Genomic DNA, 27,148 nt, shown 5'->3' on the forward strand with positions numbered 1-27,148 from the left:
TTAACAAAGAAGCATTTATCACTGAAAGTTTGACCATTAGAGCTAAAGATCTATAAGTCCTGCACTATTTAATGGCATATCACTACTGTACATAAAGGTCTCTAATGAAGGTTTAATGGACGAATGACACTGTGAAGAAATGCAAAGAATGCGTTGTCATGACGCGCGTAAATTATTTCTTGCATCTCAGCAGGATGGAACCAGGCTAGGTTTCGTTTTCGTTGTTTGTAAACAGAAACTTTTGAGTCGCTCAGCTGACCGACTCCCCTCACCCTCTATATAACATGAGCCCTGCGGGTTTCGGCTTATGACGCGCCAGCAGCAAGTCTGACAGCACAACTCGTCATTTAAAAAATGGATTTTTCTCCTGCTGTCTCGTCTCCCAGGCTGCTTCTGCGGCGCTTCATCAGCACCATCTACTGCATTTTTGAGATCGCCTTTTCAAAACTCACTTACTGGACAACAGGAGCCTGCAAGGGAACAAACTCATTCGTTGCTGGTGATAAACTGGACCAAAACAAAGACCAAAATCCAACGATCCCAACGAGCGTCAACTACCACTTTACGCGCAAATGTAATTATAGATGTGGATTTTGTTTCCACACTGCAAAAACGTCCTTCGTCCTACCCCTGGAGGAAGCTAAGACGGGGCTTAAACTTCTAAAGGAATCAGGTGATTTGACAAATTAATAACAATAAGCTTTTTTTTTGTCAAATTGCTGTGCATGCTATTAAATTTATGTCTTTTTTTAAGGGATGGAAAAGATCAACTTCTCTGGCGGAGAGCCCTTCCTGCATAATAAGGGAGAGTTTGTTGGGAAATTGGTCCAGTACTGCAAACAGGACCTTCAGCTCCCAAGTGTCAGCATTGTCAGCAATGGAAGCATGATCAAAGAAGAATGGTTCCAGAAATATGGTAATGTAGCTAAGTTATTAACAGCTTCTTTTTTTATGGGTACATTCCAGCTGTGCCATATACCATAAAATAATTTACATTTATGATCTCTTTCATTTTAATTTCCTCTTCTAGGTATCTATCTGGACATTCTAGCTATCTCCTGTGACAGCTTTGATGAAGCAACCAACCAGCTGATTGGCAGAACTCAAGGCAGGAAGAGCCACCTTGACAACCTCTTCAAGATCTGCAGCTGGTGCAAGGAGTATAAAGTGGCACTGAAAATCAACTCCGTCATCAACATCTTCAACTATGACGAAGACATGACACAGCAAATCAATTTGATTAATCCTGTCCGCTGGAAGGTAAAAATGAAAAAATAAGTAAATAAATATGTTTGTACGGGGTAATCATGGATGTACTGAACGTCTCGTTCTTGTTTTCAGGTCTTTCAGTGCCTGCTGATTGACGGGGAAAACGCAGGCGAGACAGCCCTGAGAGAGGCAGAGAGGTTTGTCATCAGTGATCAGCAGTTTCAGGAGTTTCTGGACAGACACAGCAGCGTCTCTTGCCTTGTTCCTGAGTCTAATGAGAAGGTATAATTCTCAGACATGTGCAGCAAGTATGGCAAATATGTTTAATGCAATAACCATAATGTATTCTGTGGGAAACATGTTTTTCATCCTTTTTTTAAATTTTTTGATTTAAGTAAGGGCGTACAATTAGAGCTTGGTATGCCTAGAGTGAATAAAATGTGAATATTATTATAGTAAACACACACAATGCACAGTTAAACAAACAAACTATACAAAAGTTGACTTTTGAACACCACTGTCAGTTAGGAATTTTGATGTTGTTTTCTTGTTGTTGTATAGATGGCCACCAAATATAAGGGGATATTTTGGTATAGACTTTTGGTATAGTTTATAATGCTATGATAACTTCTAGAATATCCATGTTTCATATCTGCGTTGTGCTCATTCTGCATTACTCCTCAATTTTGCAGCACTATGGCATGAAAAGTAGGAACTAAACATATATATTAGGTTGAAACATGAGCTCAGGTCATCCTGCCTAAAATAATTCTTTGTTGTGCTGTAATTAATGGTTGAAAATCCAACGTTAGGATACACAAAAATTAAAATTTGTGGTCTTTTTTGTTTTAATAGATGAGGAACTCCTATCTGATCCTGGATGAATATGTAAGTACTTCAGATTATTACTAACTGGTAGTGCGGCTGAGCCATTTTATCAGATGTTTAAGTAAAAAAATGAACTGTATGTTTGAGTTATATGAATGTGGATTGCTCAAATTAAGTAAAAAGGCTTGAATTTGGTATAATTGTTTAAATTAGTAACTTGCTAGGCATTTTAGCTGAAGGAAACTTACTTCATATGTTGATTTTCTTCCTTTTTTTTGTTACAGATGCGTTTCCTGGACTGTCGAGAGGGACGGAAGGATCCTTCCAAATCCATCCTTGATGTTGGAGTAAAGGAGGCGATTCGCTTCAGCGGCTTCGATGAAAAAATGTTTCTAAAAAGAGGGGGAAAGTATGTGTGGAGCAAAGCTGATATGAAGCTAGAGTGGTAAAACGCTTCTTCAGCTTGTGTTTGATGCTCCTTTGCTAAGTGTTTGCATTGATATGCTCTACAGTATGATCATTTTGCACTAGGAATGTAAATATTCAGATATATCTAGGCGTGTGTGTGTGTGTGTGTTCTGGGGGGGTTATTTGAAGGTTACGGTCACCAAATAGAAGGTGATCCAGAAGTATTGTTCTTCTTTATTTTTTATTAAATATCTAAATATCTGTCTTTTATGTTAAGCACTTTGGTATACCGCTGGTTTTTAAATATTCTCTATAAATAAAGATGTATTGTATTGTATTGGAAATATATTGTACTGTTTATGATTGTTGAACAAAGTAACATTGAGTGTTATATTCAAATTATAATTTTACACAACAAATTTAGATTGAAGGACAACTTGTCAATGATGTTGTCATAATTTATTTTTTATGTGGTTAAGTAACAAGGCAAAATAAAGTCATTTTTTCCACAATACAGTGGCTTGCAAAAGTATTTGGCCCCCCTTGAACTTTCCCACATTTTGTCACATTACAGCCACAAACATGAATCCATTTTATTGGAATTCGCTGATCAGAAATGCAGCCAAGAGGCCCATGGTGACTCTGGACCAGCTGCAGAGATCTACAGCTCAGGTGGGGGAATCTGTCCATAGGACAGCTATTAGTCGTGCACTGCACAAAGTTGGCCTTTATGGAGGAGTGGCAAGAAGAAAGCCATTGTTAACAGAAAACCATAAGAAGTCCCGTTTGCAGTTTGCCACAAGCCATGTGGGGGACACAGCAAACATGTGAAGAAGGTGCTCTGGTCAGATGAGACCAAAATGGAACTTCTTGGCCAAAATGCAAAATGCAAAATGTGTCAAATATGGTGGTGGCAGCATCATGCTCTGGGGTGCTTCTCTTCAGCAGGGACAGGGAAGCTGGTCAGAGTTGATGGGAAGATGGATGGAGCCAAATACAGGGCAGTCTTGGAAGAAAACCTCTTGGAGTCTGCAAAAGACTTGAGACTGGGGTGGAGGTTCACCTTTCAGCAGGACAACGACCCTAAACATAAAGCCCGGGCAACAATGGGATGGTTTAAAACAAAACATATCCATGTGTTAGAATGGCCCAGTCAAAGTCCAGATCTAAATCCAATCGAGAATCTGTGGCAAGATCTGAAAACTGCTGTTCACAAACGCTGTCCATCTAATCTGACTGAGCTGGAGCTGTTTTGCAAAGAAGAATGGGCAAGAGTTTCAGTCTCTAGATGTGCAAAGCTGGTAGAGACAGACCCTAAAAGACTGGCAGCTGTAATTGCAGCAAAAGGTGGTTCTACAAAGTATTGACTCAGGGGGCTGAATAATTACGCACACCCCACTTTGCAGTTATTTATTTGTAAAAAATGTTTGGAATCATGTATGATTTTCGTTCCACTTCTCACGTGTACACCACTTTGTGTTGGTCTTTCACGTGGAATTCCAAAAAAATTGATTCATGGTTGTGGCTGTAATGTGACAAAATGTGGGAAAGTTCAAGGGGGCCGAATACTTTTGCATGCCACTGTAACTATTTGTCACTGTACATTTTAAACTTTTTTTGATACTATAATTTGTTTTCCTCTTAAGGTAGAACAGAAATAAGAACACACTTTTATGCAAAGTAAGATAAACATGGATAGCGCTGATATGAAAGAACGGTGGTCTCCTCTCAGAGCAAGAGGCCAGACCACGAGGCTAACAACAACAAAGCCACACCATTGTGTGGACCTTCCAGGCCTTGGAAAATTAAGTACACTGATCTTATCTGTTGTATAAACCTAGCAGACTGTAGCTGGTTCCAACAAGATCAGCAATACTTTTCTACTTTCAATTTACTGAAAATGTTGTATAGAAGTTCAAATAGCTTGAATGGTTTCAATATTTCTGTCACTGCCTCTATCTGGATATGGTTTAGTTGTTTTTTTTGTCAAACACATACTTTACAATGTCTGATTTATGTTTTGCAACACTCACACATAGCTGAACTGAAACTAATGTTATTGCAGTTCACTGCAGCTGACTGAGTACTGAGATGTAGGTCACAATTTAGATTGTATAAAAGCTTGTGTATGAAAACACGTTTTTCTATTTGTAATTCTTTTCATTTTTAGGTCTTAAATTTAGGCAAATAAATAAAATTTTGACTGGCAGACAAAAGATTAATGGAAACAAGCATGTATACTAGTTGAAATTAAAAAAAATTTAATTAAAAAAATGCCATTTTAAGCCACAGCTTTTCTAAATTAACAGCCTTGTCAATTATTAAAATCACTTTTTATGTTACTGTAATGGCTAATGAACCAGTATACACATTTAATGCATTTAATCAAAATGACATTTTTAAAGCTAAAATATAATTACTGTTGTTAAAATGTTGTCAAATTTACTGTTTCACAAAAAGCTGAAAAATAGTGATTCACACTAATAGTCCAATATGCTTGTATAAAAAACGTGAATTCCGTAACAACTGATTAAATCAATTGTTAGTTTTAAAAAGTTCTTGACAAACCGTATTTTCTAATTTTTTACCCAGATAAATGAGTACATAAAAGACATTTGTTAGGCAATGTGTATGCAATGTAGGCTGTGAAGGCAAATGAGAAAACGCTTAAAGGCGATTGCAGTGTTTTGACAGCAGGGGGAGCTGTTGTTTGGATAGGTGGCAGGTGCTGAGCTCTCCTCTAAGGGGCACCGTAGGACAGCAGACGGAAAACCTCTCACAAACAAATGGCGTCCCTCCAGTGCGAAGCAGCTGATTTCCTACCGAGCAAGGCAGGAGGAACGGCGGAAAGATAAACAGGGCGCCACCGGATCTCTTCTCAGCAAGGTTGTGTACTGTTTTTTTTTTGTACGATTCGTGTGGCAGGGTGACGACTGGATGTTGCGCATTGTTTTGTAATCGAGAGTAAACCGCTGTTCCGGTGTACAAACAATCCTCCTGTCAAGCAAAACAAAAAGAAGAGTGTCAGCTGCGGCTCGTGCTTCCCGCCGTTTGCTTATTTTATCTGCGCTTAGGCTTTTTTATGATTTGACTCGAGGTTTTTTGGTGTCAGTGTTTGACCAGAGCTCGAACTCAGGCGCTGTAGGCGACAGTAGCAGGTCAAATGTGTCCGCCCCGACGTTTCAGGGCTACATATTGAATATGGGCATCACCCCTTCAGAGGTATCATCCTCCTCCTCCTCCTCTACCACCGCCACCTCCTCCGCCTGACTGGTTGGCCGCCTGTTCGTTAATCCAATTCAAGAGATCATCTCTTCAGCCCTTCCTGAGGTTACACTATCAAGACGGCGTTATCTCAGAAAGCCAGGTAAGGTTTTGCGCTTTTACTCAGTGTGAGAGAGCTGCTTGAGCTGTCACTGTCAGCACACGGCTGTCGCATATTTCCGACATTCTCCCTCTCTCTCTCTTTTTTTTTTTTTTTGTTACTGCAAGATATGCTGTAGCTACCTGGCTTACAGCCAGCTGACTGATGCCGATGCCTGACGAGATAGCTCCCCTCTGTGTTAGCGAATTTTAACATAAAGAGTTGTAGTTAGTTGGCAGAGCAGTGGTCCTAAGTAGCTGTTGCTGGCACTTGCTTGGAGTTTGTGTAATTGGGTTGTTTCCCACATCCTTCTGTCATATTCGTCTCCTATGCCACAGCTGCAGGGTGCATAACATGCTCGGAGATGATTGCTCCACTGAGCCCTGAAAAGGTCACTCAGCGCTTGCTATATACACGTAAAGCAGTCCTTTCAGGGTGCAGCTGGATTACATGCATTGCTGTGAAACCAGGCTGCTAGGTAATCAAAGGATTTATGTTGTAATCAAGGCTCTGAAGTGCTAAAATACTCCTTTGCTAATTTCTTTGCTACCTGTACACCTCTCACATGGTGTCATCTCCCCTCTGAGGGCTGTCAGTAAATCTGGGGAAAATCTTTTTTTTCTTAAACAACCATTTTTAGTAACGGAAGTTAGTATTGCCTGTGTTTTATTAACATTATCTGACACATCAATGTGAGGAGAAATTGTTTTACTTCAGCATTGTTTTGTGAAATCAAATTCCATTTTTGACACCAATCCTGTCATAAACAGGCTTTTAGGTGCCCTATCAATGTGCTGGAGAAAAAAATAATAATTTGCTCACTTTCTCCATTATTCTCAGATACAGCTTGCTCCCATCAGGGAATAAAATACATCAAGCTGCTATTCCTCTCTTCTGCAGCAAATTTGTCCAAAGCGAGCTATACTGTAGCTTGCTTTGTACAACACGCTCCTTGGAATGACCGGCAGCTTTCAGCCCACTCCCAGAGGAAAGTGGGGTGCTGAGTTGACTTAAGAGCCAGAAGGAATGAGGTCATGATGTCGAGAACCCAGCCTGCTATTGAAGTCAACAGACTGTCACAAACAACACACCCATGAATGCACATGGAAACCTATACGTAACAGACATGTATGAAGGGCACTTCATACATGTCTTTTTATATAGACAAGGAGGTGTTATGATTGTCCTGTTGTGCTACAAGGGCTTCACACAGGGCAGACACTTTCTTAGAAACGGTTTCGTGTTTATCCAAGCTTTGCAGTGGTCTGTTTGACCTTGGCATTTGCTACGTACTAAAAAATATGCAGCGATCTTAGCAGGATACATCATTGCTGTGCTGCAAATAAGGCAATCTGGGAGACTTGGGGAAAGCCCTGGGTTGGGCATTTATGCATTCTTTAAAGAGCATGTCTGCAACGACTCATGGCTGATTATTTGAGCTATATTGAAGGCAATCATATACTAAGGGTAGTGATTCCAGTGTGATCTGTAGGTTGGACCTTCTGGTTTAATAACAGAAGGGTCTCTGGGAAATAAACCTAGGCAGGGCCTTGGGTTTTTTTGTTTTGTTTTGTTTTTTGGTGAAACAGTGCTATGCTGTAATCGACATCCTGGAGAGGCTGTTTGTCAGTGCTCTGTCCATCTTTAGGTCACTACAAAAGCACCTAATGTTAAGAAGATTAATTACCTTGAGTTGGACTTGGTGTAGAAGTGAGGCTTTCAGTTTAAATACCCCTAACCAGCGATCAGATCTCAATTACCGTCAGTCCTCCAATGGCAGTAAAGCCTTGTTAGAGAAGTAAGGCTAAATTTAGGGGGACTGACACTGAATGTCAAATGACTGTGCTTAGGTAACTGGACTTTCTAAAGCCTTAGCTGTCTCAGGTATACACTTCATTACTGCAGTCCAGCTTTGTTAAATTACTCCTTTATTCTGGTAACATTTACACTTCCAGAGAAAAAGTCATTTTAGAGTAATCTGATTTCAGGGGTCGTGTTCTGCCTTTGTGCTGCGAGTCCTCCAAAGATTATGCAACAGCTTAAATGCCATTTCAGCAGGGTGTTGCTTGGAGTGAGTATTCTGGGTGGTGGTGGTGGTTTCCGTGTGTGTGTGTGTGTGTGTGCGCGCGCGTGCGTGGCTGGGGATAGAGTGGATAGTGTACACATTAAACAGGCAATACTGCTGTCAGTTGAGCCCTAAATAGCTCCCGAAAATGATGTTCTCTGCTCCGAGAGCACTTTAGCTCTGTGTGTTATGGCTTGTATCCAGCCAGTTAGGATTATGTTTGGATGAGACAGGGATTGTTATGAGAGTATTATTTGGTGCTTGTGCGCCGTGCTTCTTCCAGACAGCCACTTGGCATTTTGAACTGGTCTCACACGCCCTATTTTTCTCAGACAGGTAGGGCTTTGCAAATTGAGACGCTGTTATGTAACGCATTATCTGCTGACCGGGACACTTTATACGACGGAGTATTTCAGTCTTCTTCATCTTCTGCTTCTTTCGCCTGCTCCCTTTAAGATCGCCGTAGTGGATCATCTGGCTCCATCTCATCCTATCCCTTCCATCCTCTGTCACACCAACCCTCTGCGTGACCTCTTTCGTTACATCCATGAATCTTCTCTGTGGTCTTCCTCTTTTCATTTCAGTTAGTCCTAAAGGCTCAGGATAGTTTCACACAAACAAAGATTAAGAACAAAGAATTTTAGGTGAGGGAGAAGTGAACGCCAGCTAAACATCTGTTTCTTGCATATTAAAGTTTCCCGTGTTCCAGCAGATGTATTTGCACCATCCAGGGATAAAATATTTGACTTTCACTGCAGTTCTAGGTCCATTTTTTTTAATTTTGTCATGCATTTTACTGACTTGTGCAGAAAAGTTTGAATACTGATAATTTATTATCATTATATTTTAGTATTTCCAGCACATCTTTGTAAAGCTTTTATAAAGAGGAGAATTTTGTGTCTCGCAATTCACACACCACGTGTTGGTTAATAATTTGGAAAAGAGTCAGGAAGAAACATTTTGTAGGAGGAGATGGAAGTTTTTCCTCCTACAGTACTCTCAGTAGACTATAGTTCAACAACAAATTATGTTTTCTGTTCATTAAAGGGGTACAGCTCACACTTCAGCTACTGGGATTAAGCCAGCCCTTTGGTCCTACTATGTCTGTCTCCATCACTGACGCTCTCCACCTACAGATAAAAGCGGCAAATGGAACACGTTCGGGCTCGCGCTCAGCTGAGAATCATTCGCAGAAATGATGAAAACCGCTAAGTGAAGTAGATGAGCCAAGTGGTAGGCTGGGATCTCGACACCACTGAAGCGAAATGTGGTGCAGCCTGGCATTTTGTAAAGCATAGATTAGTGCCACTGGGGATTGAAAGAGGGAAAAATTACATTGACAATGTGAAAATCCCCTTGTTAGAGGAGATGTGATCACATTACAACTTGGCCTGTTGGGCAGATATCGAAGGTTTTTTCCTGCACCATTCTTGTTTTGGAGTGAATAAGACTTTGCAGCCGTGTCCTTAGTAGCATTAAGCACTAAGCAATAACAACACCAAGTGGTTACTGCAGCTTTAATGATTCCAACTTTCCAATTTAGTGTTCAGACTTGTTTGGATACAAGGCCTTTAAAATTTAGGCCTGTTTAATCGGGCTACTTTTTCAGTAATCCAGAATGATATTGGAAAGGCAGGCTTATTTAATTAAATCCTAAAGATCCTAACTTTAAGTGGCGTGAACATGTTTGGGAAGCTGTGGTCAATGCAAGTGTTTTTATGAGTAAGTTTTAATCAAGAACATTGCAGAGGGGTTTTCTGTTTCCAGCTTTCCATTTTTTTTCATTCTCTGCAAAAATAATGTGAAAGTCAGAGTTTGTCAGTAACTCTGATCAATTTCTTCCCTTTCTTTCTAATCTCCAGTGTAACAAAAGTATCTGAATCGGTTATGACCAATATGTTATATACATCTAATGCCTGACACATGTCCAAACTACAAATAGGTGAAGCCCAACCCGATAAGGATTGATAGAGAATATATCAAAGTATCAAAAAAGTCCAATGGGGCTTTCTTTTGTCACCAGGGTGTTGTAATATTTTCCCCCATGTAGATACTTTGAGGGCCTTGCTTACCTTTAGTGAGATAGTATCCTCTGTGTTTCTACAACAAACCCAACAACAGGATGACAGAACATTTCCTAGCATGGGTTTGGGGCTTCCTCCTTCCCATTTCTACGGGAGACCTGTAGACTGGGTTTTCTGTACAGGGTAGCATCCCACAACAGCAAGGAAGGAAAGAGCTGGGAGGCAAAGAGAAAATAATATGCTGTGGTGGTGATTTTTACGTGATACAAGAAAGCACTCTGTACAAGATGATAAGCTGTGATGTCATGGCAGGACTACAGGGAGTATGGAGGGTCAGACTGGGGCATGAGCTCTTGGGGGATCTGACTCTATCCACTCTTCTGTTTTGTCTGCTTTGCAGACTCAGCGATTAGCAAAATTGCTTGTGAATTGTTTAGCCCACTGCTTGGTGAGAGTGCCACTGTATCCCACTGATTAGACTCTGAGTGCCTCTCTGTTGGAGTGCTTCTCACTCCTGTTTTGTCCATGAAAACACTATTGTCCAGTGGAGTGACGGCAGTACTCAGCATGCAAGAGTCACGCTTGTTATTTTAGCCCTTGTTGTGTATTTTCCTCATTAAAATAACTTCAGTGAAAGACTAAAATGGCTGACACGACCCGACTCCACTTAAGTGTCTCGATCAGTACTATTTAGTAGCTTAAAGCTGTGGTGTAAAAGGACACGCAGTTCTTTTTATTATTTCTTACTTCATGTCATCAATTAGCTTTTTTGCCAGATCTTGACATAACCTTCTCAGTTCATTTAGCACAGTGCAGTGGCATAAGGAATTTGTCCCCAGGGCATTTTTTTCTAATGAGGGACATGTAGAGTGTGTGTGTGTGTGTGTGTGTGTGATTGGCATAACACACACACTGAGTGTTCAGCCTGACATGTAAAGGGAATCAATGCTATGTGCTAATTTCTGTGTTAACACTCTTTCACCAGTTTAAAGAATATGAGACGTGTGTTTGACATAGTAAATTTTCTCATTTTTTCAAAAGCAAAATTTAAGAAATAATAAATCCTATTTTCCTTGTCACATAGCTCCATTGTCACTTCATGATATGAACACAAGACCTGTTACGGTTTATTTGCCTTAAATCGTCAAACTGATGGGGTGAAGACAGAGTGGCATCACCTCCATTATAAGTCCAAATAAATCAGGAACTGTTCAATATTAGAAAATGCAAACATTACAGACATCTTCTTGCCTTTTTCTTTATTCAGAAACGCAGCCTAATATGTGTAGTTCAGGAACGTTCTATCAGCGTGCGAATACGGGCCTTATTTGTTGTCAGCTGCTGCTCTCAGTGGATGTGTCCTGGCGTTTGTCGGCTGTGTGCGTAACAGTCAAGATTTTGTCCATTTAGTCCATCTCTTCAGCAGCTATTAGTATTTTCTAGCATTTTGATTTGTATTAAAATTCACAAGAGATTCTAATGAGTCTGATTTCAGAGTTAAATTATAATAAATAAATAAATAAATAAAGAACAACCTGGTAGGGAGAAAAAAAACCCCATAAAGAACTTTTACAAGATGAAAGCCAAAAGCGCTGATCAACTAAACAGAGTCTGGAAAGAGAAAAATTCCTGCCAGCTGATATTTGTTGGATTCTGTTTTGGACAGAAGTACAAAGTGAATTCTGGACGCATTTGCATAACAAACTAAAACTAACTTTCCTTCATTAGACAAAGCAGTTCACACAATTTCATACCCAGCTGAGCAGTGTTACGGTATTAGATAAGTGTTCTTTGTCAGCTAAAGCCGGGAGAAGTTTTTCTGCATGATTACAGATATATAAATAAGTCAAAATCGTCCACAATAATGACCTTGGACTTTACCTGTTATTGTCTGCTGTAATTTAGTCAAACCCTACATGTAAACATAAAGACTGAAGATGCAACGCGGTGAGTGACAAGAGATACCCAGCAAAGTCGACCCTTCGCCCAGGCTCTCTCCATCTGTCAATAGAAATGGGCTCAGTGTGGCATGCCTGTCATCTTCACTCAGCTTGCGAGACAATAATGTGTGGCAGCATGGGTTTTTTAGGAGGTGAGAACTAGCTCGCCGTCTCTGGTTACAGCCTCATTTTTAAATTTTTTCTTTTTTATTGCATACTGATTTGGTAAGAAACAAGTATCTCCTGTTACTGTCTCCACAATAACGTCCGTATCTTGTTTATTCTTTGTGCTGTAGAGAACTGTAAGTGTTGTTACCACTGACAATAAGACTCTGTAGGCAAGAACTGGCCCCCTTGCTTTAGCCCCCATCTGACTGTTTTGCTCTGTGTCTGCTGTTCACCATCATGTCATTCAGTATTCAGTCGTACTTTCTTTCTTTTTTTTGTATAAAGGAAAATGGGGTGGGGGAGATCAAATATTAACAAAAAAAGAGCTTTGTGAACTTTATCGATGAGTGTGGCCCAACATCGAGTCGACTTTCTTCAATGTAGGCTCTTTACAACTTGAAGGAAAAAACAAAATGCTACAAAAATCTCATGAATATTTACACTCAGTCATTAAGTACTGCCAAAGCTTCAGCTTGTTTGCCTAATGGTCTAGTTAGGAGGCATAAAAGAAAAGAGCCCTTTTTATTCCAGCTATTTTCTTGTATTTCCTCCAGTCTTTTTTTTTTTTTTTTTTTTTTTTTAATGTCACTCTTTCAGTCTGTTTTTACCCATTTCCCTCTTTTTCATGCTCACTCATGCTTTCATCTACATCTTCTTTCCTTCCCTTTTTCTTTTTTGTTTGCCGTCTTGCTAGTCTGCGTCATTCTAGTTTATTTCTCTCTTTTCTCTGAAGGCAGCTCCAGCAGGTGGCATTAACACTGAATGTAATATAGCTTTGCTGTGTTCCCCCAAATTTCCTCTAGCTGTTGACACATTAATGGTAGGTGACAAAGATAATGGCAGTTAAGCCACTGTCACCCCTGAATGGGCTGCAATCTTTCCTTTTTGTCATTCTTGTTAAATTGAAAATTATTGGGGAAAACAAGACCCTACCCTCCTGTTCTTCCATCTGGTCATAGTTATTACCTATATCAAAAATTGAACTGAAAAAAAGAACACCAAGTCCACCAGAGCTTATATTATTTTTTTTACATGCTGTAGTGCCATTTGTGAGAGCATTTCAAGTTGCTATACATCAATACAACTGTTATAGCCCATATTTTAATAATATGTATGCATTAAGTCCATAGTAATTACATAAATTGCAAAAAAGTGCAATAAACTACAAAAAATATTGAAAATCGCTTTTGTTTTGTTTACATATATTTCTACTTGGAGAAATTTAAGAGGTTTATCCCTCAAAACTTTAAATACAATAAAGTTGCAAAAAATAGTTTACAACAACAGGAAATTTATTTTGAGTGTCTTCATAGTTTTATTTTGGAGATACAGTTTTTATATACTGCAGGAAAAACAAAAAACAGTCCTATGATGCAAATTTGCAAAGAAAACAGCAGGTGCATCATTTCACTGTGGGAAGTGTTACGAACAGCTGATGGATCGGCAAAGCGTGTTTCTGGAATATTATGTTTTTGTTCCTGCAAGCGCTTTTTATGCAGTTTTTGCAAAGCTTTATGTGGAAGGAAACCGTGACCGAGGACAAGCTGATGGCATCAGATGTAAGTACAACTCCTCCGGTTTCATATGCAAAACAAATTATTGCGCTAGCTTACACGGTTCAGGTTCTACAGGGATTTAAAAATAGTTACACAACACGGAGCGTGCTGCTCTGACCGGATTTAAAGGGTTAACAATGACTTTAAAAAATAATATAAAATAGTGTGCAACACCACTGAAGTTTTTTTACCTCTCTTTTCAACCAACAGCAGTCACTCTCCTCTCCAAATAACTTCTGCTTAGCTTTCCGAGCTTCCCTCGGGTCCTCTTAATCAGCGGTCTCCAACCTTTTTTGCGCCACGGACCGGTTTATGCCCGACAATATTTTCACGGACCGGCCTTTAAGGTGTCGCGGATAAATGAGGGAGGGGCTAATAATCGGCTCAGTCATTTTTAATGATCGTTGAAAGCCCAGATCGTAATCGTGATTAAAATTCGATTAATTGAGCAGCCCTACCTATATCAATAATTGAACTGAAAAATAAACCACAGAAAACAGCATAAACGGACAGGCTGTGGCATTTAAATGGTGTTCAGCTGGTATTAAGGGGACCTACAGTTTGCCAAGAAAATATCTGAAACTTTTAAACTTGCAGCAGTAGCCTGAACTATTGATACAAGGCAGACGCCAAATTCTGACCCTACCATCTGAATGTCACAGCAGAAAACGAAACTCGTCAGGCCAGCAACATTTTTACTTTTACGGCTTCTGTTCGTGCAAATTGTTGGCGAAGTTTCATGTTCTTAGCTGGCAGGAGTGGCACCCAGTGTGGTCTTCTGCTGCTGTGAGATTTATTCAGCATTCAGAGCTGCTTTTCTGCATACCCCGGTTGTGACATCATTTTACTGTTGTCTTTCTGTCAGCGTGAAGCAGTCTGACCATTCTCCTGACTTCTGAGATAAACAAGACATTTTCACCCAGAGAACATAGTTTCTCTTTTTCAGAACATTCTCTGTAAAACTGGGAAAGATCCACTGGGATTTTTCCCAGTGGATCTGCAGTTACTGAAATACTCAGATCAGGCACCAACAACCAAGACATGTTCAAAGCTGCTTAAATTACCATTTCGATACTCAGACTGAAATTCAGCAGGCCGTATTAACCGTATCGACATGCTTGCGTGCACTGAGTTTATATTATATTTAGTTGGGTATTTTTTAATCACCATTTCACTGTCCTCCGTCTGGCCCACACTGCAAGATGGACTTTGACTTGCTAAGCCCACTGACTGACACACACACACACACACACACACACACACACACACACACACACACACACAGCATTCACAATGCCAAAATACATTTGGGTGACTGTGTAACTCACTGGGGCATATAAAAACTAGGCCTATCACAACTCTTGGCTCCCCTCCCCCCACCCCACCTCTGTGTCAAGGACAGACGGCGTCTGTCCCCAACCGCTGCCTGTCAAAAAGAGCAAGTCACCTTTCACTTTTAGCAATAGAGCCACCCAAAAATACTCTGTGTGCACTTTGACGTATAAAATGTAGGTTAGCTGCTCTAAAGAATAACCTACGCTGTCATTATATACACGGTAGTGCATTACGGTTATAGCTTCAGCAATCACATTACAGCTCATCAATTATGCCATTACTTTTGCTACATAGGTTTCTGTACTATCTGCATGATGTTGTCTTTGGATGTGCAGTTGCACAATAGTGTATTGCTGTTGTTACATCACTTCTCTTAAATTGTAACTGTGAACAGCTTTCTTTTTGAGGGTTTAAATGACCTATTGCAAAAGGGAACCAGTGTGCGACAGTGAAACTGCTAAGAACAGGAGCAAACACAATATCAATATCAATATCAAGTACCTGCAGAAGCTTACATGCTTACCTCTTTTATACACAGTCTATGATGCCAACACAATGCAATTCTCAAGCAGAGTGTGTGCTGACCCCAACAAAGCAGTTTGACTTTTCAGAAAGCAACAAAAGCACTGATGAACAAGCTCGTAGGATTTTAAAAGCATACCTTCTACAGATACTTATGGAGTTGTGCTTAAATAAGAGTCAACTGACAGAAACCTCACAGCACAGAGGGTTTGGGAACATGGTAATGAGCCAGATGCTCAGTATTTTGAATTAAGAGTAAGATATGTAAATGGTTTGTTTGCTTGCATCTTTTAAGAAATTATTCACGTGAAGCTCAAGTCCAGTGTAATACTGTTTTTCTGCAAATTCACAAGTTAAACTTGAGATGATTTATTATAAAACTTACTTTGAAGCATCTGTGTTGACACCCCCCCCCCCCCCCCCCCCCCTTCATGGAGCACAGCTGCTTTACAGGATGCTCATCCTCAAGAAGTTTGTATTGTTGTACCTATCTTATCTGCTCAGATTTGTGCGTAGGCTGTGGTTATAAATAAAGCCCGTGGTATGCCTGTTTGTGTGGTTGCCTAGGACAGCGAGTAAAAGCCACAAGCTTGCACCATGAGGTGACAAGTAGAAATATCAGGCAGTAAAGGTAAGCCAAGGGAGGCTGGGGAAAAAAAGGCAAAGTTGGCAGATTGCCTGTTGCTCTCTCTCTCCACTGCGTCTTCTTCCTCGCAGAGTTAATATGGCATAAACTTAAAGGCTGCACTAATTGGCCACAATGAGCTGGGCTGGGCTTTTGAGGGAGGGAAGGAAGGAAGTAAATGGGGGGCGGGGGTCAGGGGCAGCAGAGAGCAGGATCACGATGTGGTTATTTCAAACTGACGATCAGTGTGCACACAGCTCAGCCTGGAGTATTTTTTTTTTCTTTTACTTTTTGTTAATAATTCTTTAAAAACAAACAAATTCCAGTTTCTGTTAACTGTATCGAAATTTCAGAAGATTCAATAACTATTTGTCTGAGCATGGATTCTTGAGTTGCAATGAATCATGCTTCTGTGAAGAGTGATGCATTCCAGCGAAATGCAATTAAAGGACCGAGTCCAATGAGACGACAAGGAAATGATTGTAGCTGTGTGCCAGACAGAAATGTTGCTCAGAAAAGTTGAGAAAGGTCTGTTTTCACCGATAAAGCAAGTCAGAACGAAAACTGTTCGTGACAGCTGGTGTTATATCATTCCTCTAACAATATTCATTTGGCTGTGGCAAATAATCACACGGGCGAGCATCTACTGCACTGGGCCGTTCTCATAATTTACGTAGGACAATATGAGCTGTTTACTGCAGCTGAACACAATTCGGTATTTACTGCGTGTCCTTCATCACACTGTCTCTGGCTCGTCTCATTGGGTGAGAGCAGTTTCTTTCTGAATCAGGCGATAGACATTTTTGTGCGTGTCCACATTTGTGAGAAGAAAAAGAAAAAATTGGGTTGCTCAAACTTGCAAAGCAGCTGATGGTTGCTGTCTTTCTTTTAATTTCAGATAGGATGCAACGTGAAACTGTGCTCAGTTGAAAACAAAGAGCTGAAATACTGATTCTTTCCGTGCTTGCCCATCTGCATCAAAGCAAATGACACAGTACAGATTGTACACACTGGTGCATTATAACCTGTTATTTGAGGCTGATTCCTAGTGAATGTAAAGGCTTGCATTGTTATTCAGCGTGAGGCTGCTTTTTGAAGCATGTGAAAATGTGCTCTCACTTCTAAAGTCTCTCTGAGGGGGTTCAGGTGAGAATTAGCATTTTAGGATTTTCTTTACAAGCTAGGAAGCAGCATTTATATGAATGCACACTCTGATCAGAAGATAACACTGGGAGCAGTGTATTAATATCAGTCTAGCTTTTTTTTTTTTTTTTTTTTTTTAAGTAGACTCATTTGTAATTGTTTACTCATAAATGACACACTTTCTGATGCATTAAAGTAGGTTGTTTGGTTTTAATAAGTAAGTAGAAAGAAAGCAATGTTCACAATTCAGGAGGACTTTGACTGGAAAAACACTGTAACTGTTGCGGATTTGTACAAACATTTCCAAGAAAGGAATTTAGAGTACTGCTACTCATTAAAAACACATGTTGACATGTAGTTATTCACCGTTGCTCTTTATGCTCTCCATATTTGTACCCACCTGTCATGGTGATGATGGCATCGCCCAGCTGCTGCAGATTTTCTGTTTCCAAGCTGCTCCATTGGATTGAGTTCTGGTGATATTTGTGTTAACAAGCAGTTCAACAGGTTTATCTGTAAGACGATATACATGAATTCCCCAATAATAAAGAGGCATAATGTTTATATGCTGGTGATGAGTGAGTCTGTGTCTGGTCTTGTATCATAGTCCTCATATGTACCATGAAAACCTTGAAATCGTTGAAGCGAGGTCAGCTTGTGATGTGAGGCTTCGGGCAGTATGCTTTTTGGTTAAGGTTCTGCTGTTACTTGCATGGCTTGTGTGTGTTTGTTTGACTGTGCTTGGGTTTGTGTACTGTGGCTGACCTTTGCTTTACATAACATGATGTAGGTGGAAAAAAAACTTTAATGGGTGGCATCATATGCCTTCTACTGCGGCAAGAAATCCCATTTACTTGTTGTTCCCTGGAGAAGTCAGTCACTCCTCTGTGACTTGTTCCAACCCTGTTATGCAATGGATTGTTAATGCGTGTGTGTCTGTTTGTCTCCTGGATATGGAGTCATTATGGCATGTATGGTGCTGTAGCCGGTTAAGCTGTGAGTGAGGGCTATTTTAGACTGTTGACTGACACATGGTGGACACTGCACAGGAAAGATGTTTGATTTCTGAGTCTCACTTTATTAATCTTTAACTCTCTGACCTGACCTTTTCAGACTTATCGTACTCAGGAAGGCTATATTTGAAAAGATAGCACCAAGTAGTCCATTGCTTTGAATATCCTGTGTACCTGTGTGTGCGCGCGCGTGTTTTTCTCAGTGATAATGGACCATCTAGTTAATAATGCAGCAGAGGGATCGCACTGTACCACCTTTTCTCGTGAAAACTCATTTTCCATTTGCCATTCTATCTCGCTCACTCCCCCTTTCCTCAGGCCATGTCAGGGCTTTACAAAACCATTTCATTTGTCCATATCGACCCAGTCTGTCAGTGTTTGCACAGCCGATATAAAACCTGGGATTAGAGGAAAAGGTTCAAGTATTAAAGTACCCACTGTATTAGGAGATCCTGCTCGTGGAATGTAAATGTATATTAATTAGTAATTTAGACAAAGAGTCAACCCCCACCCCCCCCCCCCTTAATTTCAGTCACCCTGGAATATCTTATCATTCTAGTCATCAGCAAAGCTTTTAGCTTTGTAGTGTTAAGCATCTATCCTGTGAAGTGTCAGTCCACTCCTGCTGGTGGGGTTCAACTCGTATTCAAATCATTTTTAGTGATGCAGTTTGTTGATTGAATGAAACAGTGGCTAAGCTGCTTCTGTTTTTATAGAAGTTCCCACACATTTACTTTATTATTCATTTTTGCATGGTGATCATCCAGGCTGTCTTAACATGTTTATATATATATATAATTTTTTTCCTAAGCTAACAAAAAGGGCTATTACACACCATTACACTAAATTGTCTGGCTGCATTTGCAGTTGTGACATCATTAATATAGTAATTGGTTTCTCTTTTGACTTTTCTTTTTTCTCCTTTTGGCCTCCAAAGCACACACCTCCACGCACTCCCCCGAGGGTCATTTTTATGAGTTGGCAACACCCTGATAACAAATTGCCATTTAAGCTTTTCTATGAGTTCAGCAGCTACATAAAGGAGCTTCTTCACCACTCAGTGCTTTCTGGTGAGCGTGATGGATGGTGGATAGATGGATGGATGGATGCCAGGCATTTTGAGTGAGTCAGACATGAGCTGCATCTCATTTTTCTAATTTATCTTCTCAGTTTTTCTCACTTTGCAATTTCCTTCTTGGCCCTCCTACTTAAAACACGACAAAGAGATGCAAAACAGGAACAACTAAAGCAGTCCAATTGTAACAAATGAGACATTTGCCCCCAGTCAAGCAGCAAATGAATTAGCATCAATTACTAATAACAGTTTCCCAGCTTGAGAGTTTGAGTTTTTGTTTACACAAACGAGAGTAGTGACACATTTTATGTATTATTGCTTAAACCTGTACTTTCAGATGAGCAGTTTTCCATCTTAATGTACATTTAATCATGACTCTTCTTCCTCCTACTTCTACTAACTTGAGGATGAGGAGGCTGTCTCACAATGTTTGGAAATATTTATAGTGAAAACACTGAAATTATTCCCTTTATCATTTATCAACCCATTCTCTCTAAAGAGAACCATTTGTACCAACAATCCAAATATACTTACGTACAGCACAAGTGCCAAGCCGCACGTGTGTTTGTTTGGGAAGCAGCCAGCGGGTAATGGAGCCAGCGCGTAATGGAGGAAATGAGTGTGCCGACTAGAAAAATCAACCGAGCGTGACCGAAGAGAAAACAGATGATGGTTCCAACGCCGGAGAGATTGTCGAACGGAAGAGCCATAGAAGTTCCGTAGTGTGAAGGTATTTCGGCTATTTCAGGTCTGACAAACAGAGTAGCGTGCACTGTAAATTGTGCCGAAAGCAAGTCTGGAAATACAATAAACTGGTGCATGCGTCACACTGTGCGCCACGTTATTGTTTCGGTGAAATGAATTTCTACAATACTGTTACTGTTAATTGTACTCTCTGCAGTGTTTAAATGCTTACATACACACAGTTACTGTCCCTCCACACATACGACTCGGTTCTGCTTCTATGCCCCGGCTTTGTTTACTTTTTCCCACCGAGGCTTGTAGACTTCTGATTGGCCAACATTTCTGCACGGTTAGGAATCTAGCGCCACCTGCTGCTTTGGCATGTTCATAGCAGCGTTTTCCTTCATTTCTGCCTTTATGTGTGGACGGGATTATTTTTTAAAACGAGAACGGAAAATCTCCGTTTTCAAAAATACCCGTGTACGTGCGGACGTAGCCTCAATCTCTGACTGGAAGCGCTAATTCGTCATTCGGCTTTTGTCAGACTAAAGTAACTGTTAAAACTGTTTGAAAAGCTCAGCTATACAACAAGGAGAGATTGAGAATTTCCTTTTAGTTCTCAGTTTATTTGATATTGACAAAAGTTAGTCAGTTTTGTCTGTTCTTCTGTAAAACAAACTAAGATTTATTTTTAGAATTAATATTTTGTTTCTAAGTGGAATTGACAGTTTAGTCTGTTTTGTTTGTTCTATTTTGAAACTTAAACGCTTTAGCGGCTGCCTTTTGTGTAGTTTGCAATATTTGCCTTTATTTATCTGAAAAAGTCTCATGTTCCTTAAGTACATCTACCCCTTTAATTGGAACACTTGTTCAGTTCCTCTATATTTGACCCCCATTCTGTTGCTTGGTTTGAATGTTAGCAAATTGTCTTTACCATGTCTACAAGCCTAAATGCATTAGGTTGCTGCCATGTGGTTGGTGAAGAAAGGTGATTTAAATGACTTGTTGAACTATGGCATGGTTGTCGTGCAAAAGATGGGTTTGTCTGAGTATTTTAGAAAATGCCGATCTGCTGATGAGTATTGTTGCTGACCATGTCCACCTCTTTCTGACCTCACTGCTTCCCTATTCTTTGATGGCTGCTTCCAGTAGGAGAACACAGCTGTGTGATGCCATCATGTCAATATGGATCAAAATCGCTGAATGTTTCCAGCACCTCAAAGTGGCCAGTGAACTAAAAGAAGAAACCAGACACAATCCTACAAAGAGATATTTGCCACATTAGCAGATTGTAACTCTTATTATTTTAATATCCTAGCACACATCATCTGTGGATTGACTTTAGCGCTTAATTTACAGCTTAATGAAGTCAGTCAGTGGTGGATGCAATGACCTGCATTTCCCAATCTACTTAGAATGTGTAATGTGTTGTTAAGGAGGAGGATGGGATGTGTGTCTCTCTCATCGCTGACTAGCACATTTAGACAGCACAAGAGTCCATGGATATGAACTCTTCAACCCATCTCGTCCCACTTGCTTCCCTCTTCTGCAAACAGGCAGCTGCACATTGAAGCAGACTGCGACCAGTGAAGGCAAACTGCGAACTCTCCATGTCTCTTTCCCTCTGCCACGTTTCTCCCCCTCCTATCAGCTCACCCTCCACCTTCAAAATCCTCCTTTAGCCAGTTGCTAAGCAGCACGGGGAGAGCTTGACAGTGTTGATGCTGTGTATGTGCGGGAGCACTTCCTGTAAACAGCCGAGTGGGTGCTCTTTGCTCTCAGCTGTAGAGAGAAAGAGAGAGTGAGACGAGATGGCCTAAAATAACCCTTTCTGACTCTCATAAGAGACATGGAATGACGCGCAGTGAAGGAAAAAAAGTGTAACTTCATACCAAGTGAAAATTTCACAGGGAGCTGTGAAAGCTGTTGAAGATAACTACAGGAGCTTCAGAAGCTTTTTGAACCGTGTTTTCTTTAATGCCAGAAAGCATGAGGCCTGAAATAAAAATGAACAGAACTGACAACGGCCATTTAGGCGGCGAGCTAGTGTCATTGTGCATACAGCGAGCCCATTTGTGTGTGCACAATCTCGATGGACACAATTCGTAAAGCATTGAGTCAGAGCAAATCTTGGACGGGGGATTTATTAAGTGAACAGACAAAAAAACCAATTCGAAGCTACACAGACTCTTTTTTTTTTTTTTTTTTTTTTTTTTTCTTTTATTTATTCTGTCACCAGCAGTATTTGTTTCACTATCTTCCAGGAAACATTGAGCTTAACTAATTGCTTTCTCTCCTCTTCCCTGCTGTGTCTTTTGATGTTTCAGCTCCGTGGCGGTGAAGATGACCACGGCGCGGTACCGTCCCACGTGGGAGCTGGCCGTGGACCCTCTGGTCTCATGTAAGCTGTGCCTTGGAGAGTTCCCTCTGGAGCAGATGACCACCATCACACAGTGCCAATGTGTCTTTTGTACACTGGTAAGTTTTGGGGATTTTTTTTTCCCTTTTCTTGTGGCATTGCTGTGGCCTCAGGTACTACTTTAAGGAACCCTGGAGTCCTTTTTGAACCAGAAAAGGAGATGAAGTTAATACCACAGAAGATATTATTCACTGACACCCAGCTTAATCCAAAATTGAATTTAAACCCTTCTTTCTTCTATATAAAGTCCTGAGCGATAAGATTCTATAATCTTTAACAACTTGTAGTACCTTATGATCCCAATAGAGCATTTACTGCAGGCTTACTTGCAGTTTCTTGAGTTCCCAAAAGTACAATGAGAAGCAGAACATCAGCTATTTGCAAGCATCCTCTCTGTTTTTAAGGCTAGGTTTAAAATGTTCCTTTTTGATAAACCTTACACTTATGACTGGATCTGTTGACTCAGAGCTATCACTTATGCTGGGCATACACTGTGCAATTTTGGCCCAATTTTGAGCCGATTTTTCAGTCGTGCGACCGTTTTGGGGATCGGCCCGAGTTTCGCCTTAATCGTGTGTCGTGCATAGTGTAGTATATATGGGGTAACGAGAAGCGATTAACACCTCACGACCAGCTCGCGATCATCAATCGTTTGGTCGTAAGAAGATCAAACCTGTTTGAAAACCTGTCGGCCGTCATGAGGGTGTCACCGCAGCCTCTCACACTGCGCACACGCAAACAAAGAAATGAAAGTGAAAAGACGGAGCAGCACGGCAGTGCAGCATGTCATCTGGACACAAGCGATGGAGGCACAACTTGTAGAACTTTGGCATGCTCATCTGAGCCTTTTCGATGTCACCTCACAAAATTATCACGACTACAACAACCATGGACATTGCTGCTCAATCACAGCTGCCTGATCAATGTTTTTCATTAGCAATTTAGCAAAGTTGATGGTGTGTGTGTGTGTGTGTGTGAGTGTGAGTAAGAGGGAGAGACAGATTTTGTGTTATCATCTTCATGTTATGGACGCACAGTGTGAGCACTCAGGTCGCATCAGAGCATCGGGCCGTATTGTGTGAGACCCTGCATCATGACCTACAAACCTCTAACCCCTGCGAGTCAGTCGTACAGTTTGAGCTGAAGCTGAATAACGCGACTGGAAAAATCGCACAGTGTTTGCCCAGCTTTAGTTGTCCTGCTAGGGCTCTTTCCATATTGCACTTAGCACTTCTCCTCCACTCAGCTGAACTTCAGTTGTGTATTTATATACCACTAATATATGTCCTTAACTTTTGACTACACTCTCTCGTAGTTTGTGTTTTCGTCCTGTTTGTTGCTTCTCTATGCTCTGGGTACCAGCTGTCCCTCTCTAAATCACATTCTGCCAAAAGTTTCTAACTTTAAAAGGAGCGTTCTTCCTTCCTGCCCCCGCAAAGCTTTTGTTCATAAGGGATGTTGCAATCAATGGGGTTCTACTGTTGTGAACTAGCGCTATATGAATCAGAATCAGAATACTTTATTCATCCCGAGGGAAATTAGGGGTTACAGCAGGCAGCACGCTAATGGCGCATGCGCACTCACAAAGGAACCTCCTGACCAACTTTACACAAACATCACATTGGGCAGACATGTCAGAAGGTAGGCTGATAGGAAAAAAACAACGAAAATACACTACATGAGGTAAGAGGAGGAGAAAAAAAGACTCCACTCAGACTGAGCTCCTAGTGGGAGAACAGTTTGATAAAAGAAAAAACACCTCAGCACAAAAGCACATGACTATCAATACACCATAGAAACACGAGACAAGCAACAGGGCGGGTAAAGGGTAAGAGAGAGCCGGCGTAGACAGCGCATCTGGTCTTGCAGCATCTGTGCTGGTCCAGTTGACTGCTATCATCCCCGGTAGGGCACAAGCATCGAAGGCGTTGGAAAGGGAGGGGGATGAGTAAGTGCTTATCAGTGTAAGTGTGTGTGTGTGCGTGTCCATAGTTTAGCTGAGACAGTGTCCTTCGGCCTATCAGGCTAAGTAAACAGTCCTCCAGCCAATCCAGGTGTCCTTCATGGGGCGGGAAGAATAGTCATCACACAGTCGTTATCAGGGAGTTGTTTTGGTGGGCTCCAGCCTTGGGCCTGCAGCTGGAGCCGTGGTGTCCAAATGTTGAATATTGTTGATTAAAATACATTTTAATTTCTTTTTTTCCTAAAACTCCAATTCAAACAACATAAATCTTACTATTATTAAACAGGCTACAATTATCTAATAATAGTAAGATTAAGTAAGATCTGCCTCTGCGTTGAAGTACAGTAAATGTAACTTCTGTGTTAAATTTAGACCCAGTAAAAGTCATACACCGAAATGGCTGCAGTATCAGTCTCACATCCCTCCAGTGTAACAGCTGAGGCTAAGAAACGATAACCCCCCCCCCCTTCAATTGGTTAGCAGATGTAAACCAATCTTTTCCAGGGATGAGGAAACAATGCTCATGAATGACAACTTAAAAATAGCTGCCATTTCCTAGAACTCAGTCTGGGGTGCAGCCGTAATTGCCAAACTTTCTTTAGCACACTTTATTCCAGAGTGCAAGCGTACTGCAGTCTGTAACTAATAACTCACCATTTCCTTTTTTTTTTTTTTTTTTTTTCCCTTTTTTTTTGGCTGACATAAAATGAACAGTTTAAAAAAAACAACAACTAGAAAATAGCCAGCCGTGGCACATAGAAGGTTTATGTCGGTGTGTGTCTTTGGTAACACTCAGCTTTGTGAAACTTACTGGCTTCCCTTAAATGACTCATAGAAGTTTCACATGAAAAGCATAATTCATGTGTTTGCGCTAAGAAATGTTATAACATGCTAAAGCAGGGCATCTCTATTACTGTTGTACCATTAGAAAAATAGTTGTGGCTATCATTCAGTCTGATAATTACTTGTCTTTAGCTTTGTTTTGGCTTTTGCATAGTCTGCATATATCTTGACCAGGGAGTGAAGGATGGGCATGTTACAGGTTTTAGGTGAATAGAATTTGTTTTTGGGTTGGGTTTTTTTTTGTTTGTTTGTTTTTTTTACAGCACTATCCATTTGATTAATCATTAAAAAACCAGAATGGTGAGTCAAAAGAAGCTGAAAAGCATCACAGACATGCTTTTCACAGACAGATCACTTGGTAGTGTAAAACAATTGATTAGTGCAGCTGTCAGCCTTTCAGAAAAAAGTGCCACCATTTGGTGTACATCTAACATGCATAGTGATCCCAAGACTGGCCACTGTTTGTTTGCCTTATCTGTTGCCGCTGGTTATGCTTTCATTTTTGTTTCATCTTGCTGATTAACTTGAGATTTTACTGGATTTATGTTATACTTGTCTGTTTTTTTTTTTTTCCTCAGTGCCTGAAGCAGTATGTGGAACTCCTGATTAAAGATGGCCTTGAAACTGCAATTAGCTGTCCGGACTCTGCCTGTCCTAAAAGAGGACACTTGCAAGAAAATGAGGTGCGTTTCCATTATTAGAACGTCTTAGTTCTGCATTGGACATGGGACCACTCAGTCACTCGTTTTCCATTTAGCAGTAGTCATTTTTTAAATTTCTACACAGGCGCAGCACTGTATGTGCAGATGTAGCAGAGTTAATGCACTTTGTGCAACTATTGAGTATATCGGTTAAACCTATATTTCTAAAACAACATTGTCAATTTAAAGCACCATCCTTAACTAAGACGTGCATTTCACTTCACTTTCATGTGTGTATTCAATTACAATGAGCAATCCTGCATGTCTTTTTCCATAGCAGGTGTCACATTGAGGTCAAACTGCTCCTTCTTCAGGCAGTTTACCATAGGACGCAGCATAGTTTAGCACACAGCAGCATTCAGTTTCTAATTAGCGTCCCTGGCCCTTAATAGAACCAAAGCCACTTTAGCCAGTCAGGCACAGCATGCATCATCCCTTTCCATTCTTGTAATTCTCAAAGCCTGAATGTTTTTCAATGCCCATTAAATGAGTAACCATGTGTGGGCCTGCGTACGCACCTTGGCTGCACTTGGCAATCAATTTCTATTTTACTGTGGGGATGAGATTTAAGGCCCAAACAAATGGCAAGTTCAGGTTTTGTGGAATTTTGATTATGACATTGTTCTGGAAATGAAACTCGCGTGGAGAATTTATAATTGCTTCTTGCAGTTTCTGTCTACAAATGTCCACACTGACCTGCTCATTTCACTCCCACTTCTCTTCTCCTCACTTCCTGCAGATTGAGTGCATGGTGGCCACAGAGATGATGCAGAGATACAAGAAACTTCAGTTTGAAAGGGGTGAGTCAGTACAAGGCAGCTTCAGTACCTCAGTGATCACTTCAGAGTTCACCAGTAGGCGCAGTATGGGCGATGACTATCAAACGGAGTCACATGGACCCGTCTGTCCTGCAGAGATACTACACACAAAAGGATGACAGTCTCATTTTGCATGTGGAGCTAAACTGTTGCTTGCTCTATCTAGACTTAATCATTTTACCCCTGTGGACATTTTCGCTATTGAGTTACACCAGGGGGTGTCTGTGGAAAACTGCTAGAATAGATTTGGAAAATCCTTCTTAGCCCCATAAATTTCACTCTTCAACACTGACAGGTGTTTTCAAGTTTTCTTTGCATACATTTTGTTATGTACAAAATGAAGAACAATTGGATTTCATTCTTGATTCAATTAAATTGAATTTCACTACAAATAGTCATTAGTTTATTGAAATGTGCAAAAATACATGGAAATACAGTAAGCAAA

The 27,148-nt window shown here is 40.6% G+C and overlaps 2 protein-coding genes across 3 annotated transcripts in view; both read left to right on the plus strand.

The window, feature by feature from the left end:
• The first annotated feature begins 286 nt into the window (after positions 1-286).
• rsad2 (radical S-adenosyl methionine domain containing 2) lies at positions 287-2,718 on the plus strand. The gene is made up of 6 exons (XM_026152752.1): positions 287-673; positions 755-916; positions 1,031-1,260; positions 1,342-1,491; positions 2,065-2,097; positions 2,322-2,718. Exons 1-6 carry the CDS (start codon positions 355-357, stop codon positions 2,484-2,486), a joined length of 1,059 nt encoding a protein of 352 aa, XP_026008537.1. The 5' UTR covers positions 287-354; the 3' UTR covers positions 2,487-2,718.
• A 2,347-nt stretch (positions 2,719-5,065) lies between these two features.
• The window catches only part of rnf144aa (ring finger protein 144aa), a 28,667-nt gene continuing 6,584 nt past the window's right edge, over positions 5,066-27,148 (plus strand). The window contains exons 1-4 of one of the 2 annotated variants that reach the window (XM_026151998.1): positions 5,066-5,331; positions 22,287-22,437; positions 25,763-25,867; positions 26,625-26,685. In XM_026151998.1, the coding sequence (XP_026007783.1) occupies positions 22,303-22,437; positions 25,763-25,867; positions 26,625-26,685 (301 nt within the window). In that variant the 5' untranslated portion in view covers positions 5,066-5,331; positions 22,287-22,302. Of the gene's footprint in view, positions 5,813-22,286; positions 22,438-25,762; positions 25,868-26,624; positions 26,686-27,148 lie in introns of both variants that reach the window. The other variant, XM_026151997.1, reaches the window with a different exon arrangement.

This window comes from Astatotilapia calliptera, chromosome 19 (assembly GCF_900246225.1).
Source record: "Astatotilapia calliptera chromosome 19, fAstCal1.2, whole genome shotgun sequence".
Taxonomy (NCBI): domain Eukaryota; kingdom Metazoa; phylum Chordata; class Actinopteri; order Cichliformes; family Cichlidae; genus Astatotilapia; species Astatotilapia calliptera.

What these genes read in the sequence shown, in the direction of transcription:
- rsad2 (XM_026152752.1), top strand. Translation starts at nt 355, where the DNA reads ATGGATTTTTCTCCTGCTGTCTCGTCTCCCAGGCTGCTTCTGCGGCGC. An exon ending in TAAACTTCTAAAGGAATCAG is followed by an intron (nt 674 to 754) that starts GTGATTTGACAA and finishes TCTTTTTTTAAG; the next exon opens with GGATGGAAAAGATCAACTTC. An exon ending in TTAATCCTGTCCGCTGGAAG is followed by an intron (nt 1,261 to 1,341) that starts GTAAAAATGAAA and finishes TCTTGTTTTCAG; the next exon opens with GTCTTTCAGTGCCTGCTGAT.